Source organism: Trichechus manatus, unplaced genomic scaffold (genome assembly GCF_000243295.1).
Source record: "Trichechus manatus latirostris isolate Lorelei unplaced genomic scaffold, TriManLat1.0 scaffold00155, whole genome shotgun sequence".
In the NCBI taxonomy this organism is placed as follows: domain Eukaryota; kingdom Metazoa; phylum Chordata; class Mammalia; order Sirenia; family Trichechidae; genus Trichechus; species Trichechus manatus.
The window spans coordinates 3,523,785-3,538,884 of record NW_004444091.1 but is presented as its reverse complement, the minus strand read 5'-3'; the positions used below and the strand labels follow the sequence as shown (position 1 = coordinate 3,538,884).

At 46.2% G+C, this 15,100-nt stretch overlaps 1 protein-coding gene across 7 annotated transcripts in view; it reads right to left on the bottom strand.

Annotated features, from left to right (window-relative positions):
- Window positions 1-15,100, bottom strand: part of OGDH (oxoglutarate dehydrogenase) — a 98,428-nt gene that overhangs the window by 48,901 nt on the left and 34,427 nt on the right. For all 7 annotated transcript variants that reach the window (XM_023740451.1, XM_012558286.2, XM_023740455.1 and 4 more), the window contains exon 3: window positions 1,720-1,911. In XM_023740451.1, the coding sequence (XP_023596219.1) occupies window positions 1,720-1,911 (192 nt within the window). The remainder of the gene's footprint in view (window positions 1-1,719; window positions 1,912-15,100) is intronic.

The following is a 15,100-nucleotide window of genomic DNA, read 5'->3' as shown; positions in this document are numbered from 1 at the left end:
AAAAAAAAAAAAAGACAAACTTCTCAAGTTTTAGTAAACTCTTGCAGTCTAAAAGGATCCATTTTCCTGGGATTCAGGTTCCCTCCACAGTTTCCAGGGATAAGTGGAAATGAGATATGCCGGGGAATTCTTATTCCAGTGAAAACTCTACCTTAGCTTAGAACATAAAAATCTCCCAGAAAAGGAAAATGACAGCTTAGGTGCTGGCCTTGATTAGGGAGGGGAACAGATGAGCTGCAGTGGGTAATGGCAGGTTTTCCTAAGACAAAGGTCTGCCTTGAACGGCATGCCGTCAACGTGGAGAGCTGAGGGTGCCTCAGACCACAGCCCAACATGGACTCAGGTTATCCAATCTGAACTGTTTAAAAGAAAACGCTTTCAAATCTTAAGTTTCTTTACATCTTGAACGGTTTATCCACAATGTCTCTCTAGTAGTTTGAGAACGGGAGCAGATGCTGTCACGTCACCGAAAGATGAAGTCGAAGTTGTTACTGAGGCGGACTGAACGCAGGTGGTGGTCACCAACACCACTGTGCCTCTCACCTGGAGACACCCCCACTGCGGGTGGCACTCTGGTGTACACAGCTTCCTTTCTAAGGAGAAGGGTTACAGAAAATGCATACACTTGCCCCGGGGAGAGAACCTTGTTTGCCAGACCATGGCAGGATGGGCCAGGGACCCACCACTTTTCCCCTGCACTACCTTTTACTACTGTAAAAGTTCTGTCGTGCATAGGGTCGCTACGAGTCAGAACTGACTCCACGGCACCTGACAACAACAACCTTTTACTATACCTGTACCATCGCAGCACGTGGTCCCCCTGTTGCCCAAAGGCCTGGGGTGGCAAGACTACAAAGAAAACGGCCCACATTCCCACCTCCAGGAAACAGACAGGGGTCAGAGAAAAGGGAACTTGATGGCATAGTTCCACTTGCTCACAGGCTGATGCCACCCCTGCAGCCATGGATGGAAGGGGCAGCAGAGGAGTCAAGAAATCTCAAGGAGCTACGAGAGGGAACGCAGTGGGTGTGCTGCTCTCCTCTCCTCCTTAGAACTAGGCATGATAAATGCGTAAAGATCAGGTTGGAATTCTGGGCTATCTCCCACACCACCAAATGAAAATCCTGGAAGAGGCTAGGCAGTTAAGCTCTGAGAAAGGGCTGGGAGAAACGCCCCAACACTCATACACAGGATGAGGCTGGCTCCCACCCTCACCCACGCTCAGACTCAACTGACCCTCTCAGCTGCCTCTCCTGGTTTCTGAGGGTTTTGCTTCTTTCCTCACATTTTACAGGTTAATTTTCTCTTAGGGTGTCTGGTTGTTAGCAAGTGAGAACAAGCAGTGACTAACCCAACAGCAGCTCCTGTCCTTGGTGGCCCAGCCAGAATGTCACTGCTCACTTCTGGATGATGGGACCAGTTACTTCTCTTTTATGGGCAAATACTGACCAGGTTTTTCTGCCCACATAAAACTGCTTTCTTGCCAACTTATGAAATGAAGTAAGAAGCTATTTATATGGCAGGCATTAAAGGTACCAGAGGACTAGCTCAGATAGGGTCAGAATGCTCTAGCTCTTTTTCCTCTTGTAATATTTAATGTACTGCCACCCCAAGATGGTAAAACAGGGAGAAAGCACTTAGAAAGGCTACACTGGCATCGCGATGGGATGGGAGAAAGGCCGCATCCTGTCACTTGGGCAAAGTCTGCACTTGTCTTACCTGGTACGCCCTGATGAGAGACTGCACAGCCAAGTGGTCTTCTACAAGCTTGTCAACATTGGGCTGGGCCTCCACCAGCGACTGTGCTCGGGCGATGGTGGAGAGCGAGCCTCGGCTCAGGGGGAGGGGGCTTTGGTATGCACTGCCCGGGGGGGCTCCGGCATTGGTGTTGCGGAAAAATATGTCCCATGACTAAAGACAAAGAAGACATCCAAGTATTACTTCACTGCTCCCCGAAGTGTGGGTACTCAATTCCTAACTGCGGCAAGCCAGAAGGAAGGACTGTCCCCCAGGTGTGACACATCTGCTTGTACTTGGCTACCAAAAGGCTGTGAGGTCCGTCTCTCCACCACCTCCTACTTGAGAGGCATCCCTCAGAGTCTGGGCCCTCTACTCCTTCTTCTTTTAGAATTCCCTTAGAATGCACCTTCTTACCCCCAACAACGATGACATCTATGCCCAGTGACCCAGCGCCCCCACACAGGGCATCTCCATCTGGCTCTCCTTCCATCAACACACCCATCTCAGGTGCTGCAGGCCAAACTGCTTCTCTTCATTCCCACATCTGCCTGCCTTCTACCTGCCAGGGCTGGGGTACAGGCAAACAGAAGAAATCTCCTTGCCAAATCCATTTCCCCAGCCCTATGCTATCTGGAAAACTGAGTGCTCTTGGCACTCCTCTGCTTGTAGGCCTACAGCAATACCAGATACTGCAGTCTTCTACCTGGTCTTCCTGCCACACAAGTGCTAGCGTGTGCACAGAGGACTTAGCATCTCTGTCCTCAAGACCCCCAAAGGTGCAGCCCAACCTTCAGGAGGCCTACCTTCCAGGACCCCATACATCAGCCTGGCCACCTGTCCATGTTACCTTACTCCCTGGACTAACCTGGTCCTTGTAAAGAGGAATTCCAAGGCTTAAATTTGTGAAGCTTGCCCTTATTAACCCATAGAGAAACAATTTTCTCTGTACTTCATAGAGGCCATTTAGTAGCACTCATGCAGAACCTGTACATAGACCGAGAGGCAGTTATTTGAACAGAACAAGGGAATACTGCATGGTTTAAAATAAAAAAAGGTATGCATCAGGGTTGTATTTTTTCACTATACTTACTCAACCAGTATGCTGAGCAAATAATTGGAGAAGCTGAACTATATGAAGAATGTGGCATCAGGATTGGAGGAAGAGCAATTGCAAAAACAGTGTGGTGGGGGTGTCTGACCTCCTCTAACTTCATGAGGTGGAAGAGACAATCACCATCTGCATCAGCCCAAGGCTGATTCCTATGAGGTGGAGGTCAGACATGCCTCCTTCTCTCCAACCTTTTTACCAATTCTGACACCAGTTGTCCTTCCCATGGCACTCTCTACTTCTCTGCTGGGTTTGATAATTGCAATGGCCACACAGAACTCACAGATAATACTCACAGTTATGGGGTTTATTATGAAAGTATCAGGTTACGATTCAGGTTCAAGAACACTCAGAATACAGTTCTTGGGTCAGGATAACTTCTCGGCCGTGCCCACAGACAGGAATCTCCCTGGCCACTTGGCCCCTTAGCCTCTCAGCCCATGGACCCTCGGCCCAGCCTCTGTCCTGCTTGGACAAGCATTACAAAACTCTTTAGCTCCACCGATAAGCGTCCAGAGGGACCTCACTCCACCAGCAAGCCTCCTGCTCGAAGGCACGCAGCTTTCTCGCTCTGTGGGCCAGGAAACCCACCATGCCTGCCGTCTCCTGCTGGTCTCTTGGTTCTGCTGCTTCCGGTTTTCTGCCGTGCTTGCCGCCACTTCTTGCTGTCTTGCACTGTCTCTGGTGTCTGCTGTCTGCTGGGTCTACGTGGTTCTCAGCGCAGGGACCCCAGGTCCAAAGGATGCGCTATGCTCTCGTCTCTCTTTTCTTGGTGGTAGTGAGGTCCCCGCTTTTAGCCTCTGGCATGGCTCATTTCAAGCCTACCGGGAGAGCAAAACTGACCAACCTCATCAGGGTTCCATACACCTTATTTGCATGGTTCTGCTCCCACAAGAGTGCCATCTATATTATTAGCAAGCTGTTCAATCCCCTTGGTAGGCAACAAGCACCTTATCTGCATAGTGCCACCAATCATTTGGTGGGAGTTACAAGACCATGGTGAGAAAGGCCATATAAAAGCAATCCATCACACCACACTAATTAACAACCTGCAATATGCAGACAACACAACACTGCTTGCTGAAAGTGAAGAGGACTTAAAGCACTTACTGATGAAGATCAAAGACTACACAGGCTCGAGTATGGGTTACGCCTCAACATAAAGTAAACAAAAATCCTCACAACTGAACCAATAAGCAGCATCATGATAAACAGAGAAAGCATTGAAGTTGTCAAGGATTTCATTTCACTTGGATCCACAATCAACGGCCACAGAGGCAGCAGTCAAAAAATCAAATAACACAATGACAAAAAAAAAAAAAAGTAGCCGCTGAGTCTGCTTATGCACAACCAAACACCTCATAGGATTTGGTTTCTTGGTTTGGAGGTTTAGGGTCATCAGGACATCCCAGTTAATTGGCCTGATATCATTTTTAGTGCTTCTGTTCTACCTCCCAGTTCGTTGTGTAGCTGGGGTCTTAAAAGCTTGCAAGTGGCCATCCAACATACCACAATTGGTCTCTGGTCACCAAGAGCAACAGGAAGAATGAGAGTCAGGAACAGGGGGAGGAAATGGAATGTGTAGCCAACTGCCTCCACGAACAACTGCCTGATCTGCCATGAGACCAGAAGAACCACTCAGTTTTGAACGTTTTGATCAAAGATGCTATAGAAGAATCCTGATCAAAAACGGGGGAAAAATAATGTGGAACAGAATTCGAAATTATCATGGACTCCAGATTTTCTGGAGTCACTGAGACTGAATGAACACCCCAAACTACTGCGTCCTGAAATAATCTTTAAACCTTAAACCAAAAATATCCCCTGAAGTCATCTTAAAATGGAACAACAGTTTAGCTTAACTAGTCAAAAAGATCTGCCATGAGCATTCTGCTCTATTACGAACCATCTATACAGGATCAAATTGACAACAGCCATCTCGAAAGATTACATAAGATCCCTAATGGGCAGTGAGTTGATGTTAATGAGGGAGAATAACTCAGAAAATGAAGGTGAGAATGGTTGCACAATGCAAAGAATGTAATCAATGTCACTAAATTGTACATTTAGAAATTGTTGAATTGGTGTATTTTTTGTTGTGTATATTCTCAAGAACAACAACAAAATAAATTAAAAAAAAAAAAAAGAAATCAGATGACATATTACATTGGGCAAACCTGCTGCAAAAGATCTCTTTAAAGTGTTAAAAAGCAAAGATGCTACCTTGAGACTAAGGTGCACCTGACCAAACCCCTGGTATTTTCAATCGCCTCAAGCGCATGCGAAAGCTGGACAATGAATAAGGAAGATTAAAGAATCGATGCCTTTGAATTATGGTGTTGGTGAAGAATACTGAATACAAGTCTGTCTTGGAAGTACAGCCAGAATGCTCCTTAGAAGAGTCTCTCCTACTCTGGACACGTTATAAGGAGGGACCAGTCCCTAGAGAAGGCCATCATGGTCCGTAAAGTAGAGGGTCAGTGAAAAAGAGGAAGACCCTTAATGAGATGGATTGACACAGTGGCCGCAACTATGGGCTAAACACAGCAATGACTGTGAGGATGGCACAAGACCAGACAATGTTATGTTCTGTTGTACACAGGGTCGCTATGAGTCAGAACTGACTCGACTGCATGTAATAACAACAAAATACGTATAATATTTTGTTCACCTCACACAAGATGAGAAAATTTTTATATTTTAGAGATCAGAGATGTGAAGAATTAATAAAACTCCATCCAGTAGGGCTATTAAAAAACCAGAAAGTTACAAAACATGAAAACATTGTCTTTCTTCTCTGCCATCCATGTTCCAGTTTTTAAGATTCCTCCAAAAATAAACTGTGTTCCTATACAACTAAGAAAAAGTTCCCTGAAGAGAATTTTAATTCTCAGAATGGCAAGCAACCTACACACAATTTCATGTTTTTACAAATAGTTTCAACCATTGCTGAATTTAAAAAATTAGGGTCAAGAACATTACTGAGTTTCTTGCAGGAGAAACAGGAAATTGAATGAGAGAACAAGCAGAATTCTAATACAGGCATGCCTGCCATGCATAAATTAACATGGCAGCACACACAGGGCAGGAAGGAAGGAAGTGGTATTCCAATTAGAAGTGTGCATCTGATCCAGAAAGGACTCACAAACCATGTAAATTGCCAAATACCTTTGCTTTTGACTAGAAGACATCAAGTCAGTACTGTAAGTGATCTCAGGTTCACTGAACACCCTTAGTTTTTGATTAATGTGCAGTAGGAAAATGAATTTACCCAATAAATACAGTCCATTCGGTAGACGAGCCAGAGATACTAAGGGAGAAAATAAGAGGTCCTCGATGGTGAAAAGGCTGGGCTCTCTCAACAGGTGGCCAGAACACGGAGGTTGGTTCATGGCAGAATGGTAACTGTGGTGGGGACCACATCCAAGAAATCATGAACTACGTATCTGACTCAACTTCAGACCCTCTCAGCCTCCTTGCTTGGGGCTTCTGGCCACTTGCTTCACTCCAGCCACCCCGATTTTGTGTAGACTCTGACCAGCTTCTTAGGACCTCTTGTCTCAGAGCTTCCCTACAGACACTGAACTCAAGGGGCTACGGCTTCTGGAGTCTACCCGTGTACTGCCCACAAGTGGGAGTCCCTCACCTCCAGGACCAATTGTCCTTAGGAGCCTATCGAGAGCACTCAGTGGCGCTGGGATCCAGCAGTGGTCAGCTCGGGAGCAACCCATGCTGGCTTTCCCTGTTGCCCTGCCTCACTCTCCTGTTTCCTGTACTCGTTTCCCAAATAAAGCAACAGCAACTACACTTCGACCTCAGGCTCTACTTTCTGGGGCACTCAAACTAAGATAATCACCATTCTCTAGAAATCAACATGAAAATGACTGGAAGATTTGCTTATTCATTTCAGTACAAAGATTCTACTCCATTTTCTAGGCCACAAAATAAGTACAACATTTTGGACAGAGTTGGAAAATTTGGAGATGAGAAATCTTTACCGGATCATGTGCTGGCTTTCCTAGTGAGCTCTACCAAGAAGCTCTCCAGACGTGCTCCTCGTCAGGACCCAAGGCAGATGGAAATGACTGTCAGTGTCTAGGGGCAGGAGGCGGTAGGTGGCTATAAAACCACGAGCTTGGTCTTTGAGGCCTTCTGGCTTTTTCAGATAGGCTGTTTTACAATACTGTCCAGAGCATAAACGTGCCTGCCTCGGGCCCTACGAGGCCCCAAATTCGAACTCTACCACAGAGAGCTCTACTTCACACTGCAGCCATCACATGCCATACCACAAGAGCACTCAATGTGCACATCTGAAATGTCCGCTCTCAGTAAAGACTATTTCTGAGGGGAGCTCTGCTAAATGTTTAAATTGCTCTACAGTAAACATGTATTTCTTTTGCATGGGGATGGTTGCATGACACTGTGAACATACTAAAACCACTGAATTGTACACTTAAGAATAGTGAAGGTTATGTTATGTGAACTGCATCTCAAAAATAATTTTAAATGTTTTTTAAAAATAAAGCTATTCCAGTGTTTTACTGTTTTGACTGTTCTGGGTAAATTTCCACGTATTGCTTATCCACTGATGGCAGAAGAGATATGCCAGGTTCTCTCCTGGCACCCCCTAGAAAGCCCTCTGTACCAGCATCTTCTACAAACGTAAACCTGACAATTGGGGACACCAGAAAGTGCTATCACAATACTTGCTACAGAAATCCAGTATTTAGAATCCCAAGACCATTCTTGCAATCTTCCTCCATCAAATTGGTGTTGGAGTTCTCCTCTAACAAGGGTAAAGATAGTATTTCTACCAGAGCAAATAACTTATTTACTCTCGTGAGCGGACCCGGAGGTGCCTCAGTGAGTTCCCAAGGGTAAGGCAAGGCTGACTCTCTGACACATGAGGGGTTTCCCACCTCGGTCACGGGCCAGTTATTTATAACCCCAAAAGGAGCTTGGATGTAGAAAATAGCTGTATGGACTGACAAGCTGGACACCCCCAAATACCTCTGACATTCATTCTTCTAGCAGGGCCAAGGGTACAGCCCCCTCCTTCTGGAAGCTGGCAGGGATGACCAAAGGCCACAGTCCTCCACCTCAAGCAAACACAGCCTTAGAGAAGCCACTGAGGGGTTCTCTCTGGGTTCTCCCCAGCTTCAGTCCTGGCAAAAAAGAAGAAGCCCCTACAATACAGTAGCATATTGGACAGGGGTCAGCCTAGCCTCGACCCAACCCCAGTACAGCAAGAACCACAGCAAACTACTCCCCCACGTAAAACCTAGTTACATTTCCTTTAGCCAAAACAGCTCCTGTGCTGCTCACTCTAGTCAGGCTGCTTGCCACCTACATCCTTGGGGCTGGAATGAGACTCAGGGGTGGGTATGACCCTGAAACCAAACAGCTGTCAGACAGCAGAACAATAAAACTTTCCTGAAGGCTTAAAACAGATCGCCTTTTTTGGGCTTTACATAACCCATTAAGAAGCATCCAGAAACACAGTGGCAAAGTCATCCCAAATAGCAAGACTGTGAATTAAGGGTGCTCTCCAATATGACAGACTGGTTCCCTTATTTCCCATGCCAAAAATCATAGTAAGAATGAGAGGTTTACCTCTCTTTGGAAAAAGATACTTTGAATAATGATAAAAATAGAAAAACAGCAGCAGGAAGAGCTAATGTTCAAGGTGCTCTTACTCTGCGACGCCAGGCAATTCTGAAGCTCTCTGCATGTGAGCTTTTGGGAGGGAGACTGGCCCAAGCCCACGCAGGATTTAAATGTAGTCATAAGCAGGGATATTAATTAGGGCAAATGAGTAATAGTGGAGCAATCTTTAGAGGAAGAATTCCAGTCAGTCTATTAAAAGTGCCAAATACAAACTATGCCTTACCCTGGCTTACCGTCACCAAAACAAGGCCAGCTGAATGGCCATTTGTAAGCTTCTGGGTGCAACAATAAAATGAAAGGAATTCCCGTCCCCTGAAGCCCAGGGACAAAGGAGCCCTGGTAGCACCCGATAAAGGTCAACGGTTTGAACCCATCAGATGCTCCATGGGAGAAAAATGTCGCAGTCTGCTTCCATAAAGACTCAAAACAAACAAACAAACAAAAAAAACAAACCCATTGCCATCAGGTTGATTCTGACTCACTGTGACCCTGTAGGACAGGGCAGAACTGATTACAGCCTTGGAAACCCTATGAGGCAGTTTTACTCTGTTTTATAGGGTAGGGATCAGATTGATGGCACACAACAACAAAGCCCAGGGCTGAGGTCAAGTGCAGCCAACTGCAGGCCTGAGAGCACACGTCACAGACAAAAAGGCTGCAGAACCCACTCCAGGCCAGACTTGGGAAGAAGGCTGCGATCATGATCATCGGGCCTCCTCTCTCTGACCTTCCTTTGTGTTCAGGATAAAACTCCAGGTGATCTTCAATTGGCTGAGGACAACTGCACTGACAAAACTCAGCTTGTGCTGGAGGCGGTCAGAAAAACTGGTTCATACCAGTACTGCAGAGCAGCCTGGAATTACCGCACAAGACTATGCTAGGAATGCAGCTTCTCTGCCCTTCCCTCTAATACACAACCCCACTGCCACCGCTGCCCTCTCCTTCTGAATAGACAGTGCAGCTGGATTCGCCTGCAGGAAACAAGGCGAGCGGGCCTTTCCCATTTTACATTCCAGACTGCACTCCGCAGGCGCCCCACCTCCCCGCAGGTACAGGTGTGAGCAGCCGCCAGGTGTCTGCCTGGCCTCTGCCCCCAAACTGTGTGGCAACCCTGCCAACCAGGTCGATGACAGTAAGCCTGCTTCCTCACCAAGACGTGAGGTTACACTGAAAGGTCTGGACTCCTGAGGTGGCAGAATGTTCTATACGGACTGTGGAGGTTACATCACTGCACACATTTGGGAGACTCACCAACCTCCACAGGTGAAATGAGTGAATCTTAATGTATGGAAGCTAGGCCTCAAAAGAGCTGATTAAATAGCCAATGTCACATAACAGTTTGTGCGTAGATTTTTGAATGAGAAATTAATTTGCACTATAAACTTTCACCTAAAGCACAAAACTAAGAAAAAGAGCTGATTAAAAAAAGAGGCCTTGAAACTGAACAGCTTCACAAACCAAGTGCTGCAGGCCCTCAGCCATCCATGACCCACCAGAGCCCATCCCAATCTCTTTCTCTCGTTCTCTGCCCCTCTTCCTACTTACCCCGGGGTGGGGGTGGGGGGGGTCACCCTTCCCTTCCACTGCCTCCATGTTTGCAGAGCTGACTGGAGTATGCTGTCCTAACTGCTGTCAACTGTATGTTTCCCTACATTGGAAGTGGGTTTTCATTCCCCGCAGAGATGTCTTTCGTACCTTCTCCTAGCTCCTCAGACCGCCCACTAGCCCCTTCTTCCCAGCTTCACTCTTACCGCCCTGAGAAATGGAAGCAAACTTCCTGTCAAAGAGAAACATTATAACAGCCATCTTACTTTGATTTTAAGATTTTCTTACCCATTAAACCAAATTTATTTACTGTAAAGAAATTGCTGACCAAAATTAATCAGGCCAGCAGCCCATCTTTCACGCAAAGTTGCTAATCTTTTCTTTCCTGTTCGAAGTCAAGCTTATTAAATTGGAATTTCAAAATGTGTGGCTGCAGAGACCACCTTGTGACCAGGTAGCAGGTGATCTCAGTGAAAGGAGGAGGGCAGGGCTGAATCAACCATGTTAAAATTCCCCATTGCTGTGGAGTCCAGTACTGTGGAGTCAATTCCGACTCACAGCGACCCTACAGGACAGAGCAGAGCTGTCCCCCATAGGGTTTCCAAGGAGCGGCTAATGGATTCAAACTGCCAACCTTTTGATATGCATATGCAGCCGAACTCTTAACCACTGTACCACCAGGCCTCCATGTTAAGATTAGCCAATGGTTAATCTTCTATTCTTCTCCCTCCTCCTCTCTTCGTAAGCTTCATTGTAACTAGTAAATTTCCAGCCATTTGCTTTTTCTGGAATCAAAATGGTCTCCCTATATGCATACAGAATAACTTGCATTTCCATTTCTTTGAGTGTTGATTATTTTTAACAATACATTCACACCCATCTTCCTTTCCTGCTACCAAAAAGCCAGCCCTGCACTTGGATTCTGGCTCCTATCTGCTCGCACCTACTCAAGGACTTCACTAATTCAGACCTCTCTTAGTCCCTTTCTACTGAATTGTACCTAGCCACAAATAACTCATCCTGAAAACAATGTAAAAAGAAACCACCCTTGACCCTGTATTCCACTCCAGTTCCTCCAGAGTCAATTGGTATCAAATCACATTTTAACCCCTAGTCCGGTTTCCATCCCTTCTGCATTATTAAACCGCCGGGACAAGGTCACCAGCAACTTCTACGATCCCAAAGCAAGCTGACAAGCATAACAACAAATGCCAACACACTAAGAAAGTGGAACCTGGGTCCCTAACACATCACTGAAGACCTGAGCTAATGCCAGCAGCTAGAGTTCTTATTGTCTGAAAAAAATAAAGCCCTATTTAAGCCACCTTAGTTTTCTGTTTCTTGGAGCCAGACTCACCCCTAACTGTACCCTCATTCTTTCTCCAAACGCCCCAGAATCTGTGTCTATGGAGGCAGTGTCAATAGTACATAACAACAAAGGTGCTGAATTAGCTGAATAACATTATCAAGAAAAATTATGACTTTGCCATGAGGCTTTTGCCATTTAAAAAGACTTACAGAAAAGCTACCTACCTTCTACTTGCAGAAATATCTCAAGTGACAAGGTAGAAGTGAAATGGAGAAAGCACAGTGCCTGGCTATTGGGGGAAATCTGGCTACATCACAGTACAGTAATTTAACAGCACATCACTATGCAAAAGACTGAAGACAGTGTCTCATGAGACAGGAACAGGCATAGTCAGACTCTGGCTCCTTTACATGGGGCAGTGTGGCACTTGGCTCAGCACTTGGCTCAGGGTGAAGTACATGGACTCCTGAGTCATCAGATCCAACTGGAGCCCCCAGCACCACCACACGGGCCTGGGGGAAGTTACTTCTCCTCCTGTCTCTTTCTTCAGTTACAAAAATAGATTAATTAGTGCTTGCTTTCCATGGTTATTATGAAAATTAAATAAGGTAACTGATGGACGCTGCCAGGCACAAAATGAGTCCTCTCTCAATCCTAATTTTTTCCGAGTATAACATAACACAGGTTTTAACTACAAATCCACCATGTAGCCACCATAAACCCTTCCTGAGAGTAAAAGGCAACCAGTTCTAACATCACATGCTTCTCCAATCTCTCAATTTCCTTCTGTTGCAAAACTAATAAAGTATTTGTCCCCTTACTTTGCCTTGAATGTATACGTCTTAGTTATCTAGTGCTGCTATAACAGAAATACCACAAGTGGCTGACTTTAACAAACAAATTTACTCTCTCACAGTTTAGGAGGTCAGAAGTCCAAATTCAGAACACCAGCTCTAGGGGAAGGCTTTCTCTCTCTGTTGGCTCTGGGGAAAGTGTACTTGTCTCGTTTCATCATCTGTGGGCCTGGCATTCCTTGGAGATCTCTCCACGTGTTTTGGCATCAATTTTCCCCTAGATCTAGGAGTTCTCAGTGCAGGGACCCTGGGTCCAAAGAACATGTTCTACTCCTGGCTCTTCTTTTAAAGTGGTAGCAAGGCCCCCCCAACTCTCTGCTTACTTCTCTCTCCTTTAATCTCTTGTAAGATAAAACGTGTGACTCAAGCAAGAGTGTGACTTGAGTAAGCATGTGACTGGAGTCACACCCTCTTGTAAAGTGCTGACTCAAGATACACCACACACTCAACCTCCACCAGACCAGGCCCAGAACAACTAGATGGTGCCTGGTTACCACCACCAACTGCTCTGGCAGGGATTACAATAGAGGGTCCTGGACAGAGCGGGAGAAAAATGTAGAACAAAATTCAAATTCACACACACACACACAAAAAAAGACCAGGCTTGCTGGTCTGACAGAGACCAAGGAAACCCTACAAGTATGGCTCCTGGACACCCTTTTAACTCAGTACTGAAGTCACTCCTGAGATTAACCCTTCAGCCAAAGAGTAGACAGGTCTATAGAGGCAACAATAACACATGTGAGAGACGTTCTGCATAGTTCAATCATGTATACAATACTAATGGGCACACCAGCCCAAAAGCAAAGATGAGATGGCAGGAAGGGATAGGAAAACTGGACAAACAGAAACAAGGAACCTGGGGTAGAGAAGGGAGAGTGTTGACACACTGTGGGGTTGGCAACCAATGTCACAAAACAATCTGTGTATTAACTGTTTAATGAGAAACAAATTTGCTCTGTAAATTTTCACCTAAATCACAATTAAAAAAAAAAAAAAGATACACCTCACACTGTACCCCCAAAATATGTGTCAACTTGGCTAGGCCATGATTCCCAGTATTGTGTGGTTGTCCTTCATTTTGTGATGTGTTATAAATCCTAACCTCTATAAGTTGATGAGGCAGAATCAGTATGGGGTGTATCCTGAGTCACCGCCTTAGTCACATTGCACCCTTGCTCGAATCACACCTTTTACCTTATAAGAGATAAAAAGAAAGAAGTGAGGAGTTCCAGCAAAATGGCGCTCTAGGCAGAAGCACCACGCCGTCCCTCCACAGCAAAGATCCAGAAAACTAAGCCGAACAGAGAATACAACAATCCTGAAACCCTAAAACATCAAATGAAGAGATAAGGAACTCAGCCAAGCACCAAATGGAGTGAGAAAACTGACAAAGAACGGAGAGCGAGGAGAGATTCATGCAGAGGTCCCCTACCAGCTAACGCAGCGTGGATCCGCCATCTTGGACTCCTAACAGAGACCAGCAAGTGGGATATAAGAAAGCAGCCTCACGGAGCTTCCAGCAGGAGACAAAACAACCAGTAATTGGCAATATATGCTTTCCCACCCCCCACCCTTCTTCACCCCGACTCGGCCTCCTCTGCTTCCCGCGGCCACAGTCTCTTGACGGGGAAACAGCGGCTGCTTGGATTTCACACACCCGAATGGGCGGCTCTCTGAGTGCCATTTGTTGGCTGCTGGTGTTGCTTTTTTTCTGCTTCGTTTTAGTTCTTCCTTCCCTCTCCCCACCTCCCCCTCCTTTTGCTCGAGTACCTCACTCCATGCGCCATCTTTGCTTCTTCCTGAGGGGCTGCAGAGCTCCGGTAATTTGTGATATACGCTTTCCCACTCTCTACCATTCTTCACCCACACTCCGCCCCCTCTGCTTCCCACGGACACAGTCTCTTGTCCAGAAACACCAGCCCACACTAGCTGGCTCTCTGAGTGCCATTTGTTGGCTGCTGGTGTTGCTTTTTTTTTTCTGCTTCTTTTGATTTCTTCCTTGCCTCTCGCCACCTCCCCCTCCCTTCACTCAAGTACCTGGCTCCATGCGCCATCTTTGCTTCTTCCTGAGGGGCTGCGGAGCTCCGTTCGAGTGTGGAGATGCTTCCCGGTTTCGGCTGCCACGCTGTTGTGATCCTGGGGCTTTTCTTCGTTTGTTTGTTTTGAATTGTTTGTTTTCTTCGCCTTTTCTTGAGTTGGGAGCCCTTTCTGGCCAGGCTGTGCTGCGTGGCAGGGAGAATCCCCTTCAGCTTCCACAGATGTGCAAAGGGATCCCTGAGCGCATTTCTTTTTATGATTTCTTTTTTTTTCCCTGTTTCTTTGGGGGCCTTTCTTGTTTTTTTAATTTGTTTTCTTTTCTTTTTCCTCTTTTTCCATTTTTGTCTTTCTTCATTGCTCAGTTTCTCATCACCCTATATCTTCCTTCTCTTTCTGTTCCCTGAATACCTGGCGTTGTATCCCTCTACGCCTTCTAGCCAGGCTGTACTGCAACACCTAAGAGCGACTTCCCCAGACCCCACAGCTGCACCGGTGGATCCCTGGGAACTCTGCGGTTCTTTAACCTTTCTGATTCTTATTTATTCATTCTTTTACTTTCTTCTTCCTGCCCTTTCTGTTTTTCTCCATTTCATAGTCTCTCATCTCACCACTCCAACGGCAAGCTCCCCTAGCATTCTTTTTTCTCTGTATGTTTTTGGCTCCTGTTCCTCTCTGCTCTCTCCCATATCCATCTTAGCTCCAAACATAACAATCTCCCAGCTGCATACTGCCTACCTGCACCGTGCACTTGACATCACACCACCAAGCAGCACAGGCACGGCCTACTGGAACCTGCCCTGCACTGATTACCGACCCGCCCTGGTGGCTGTAGTAAGT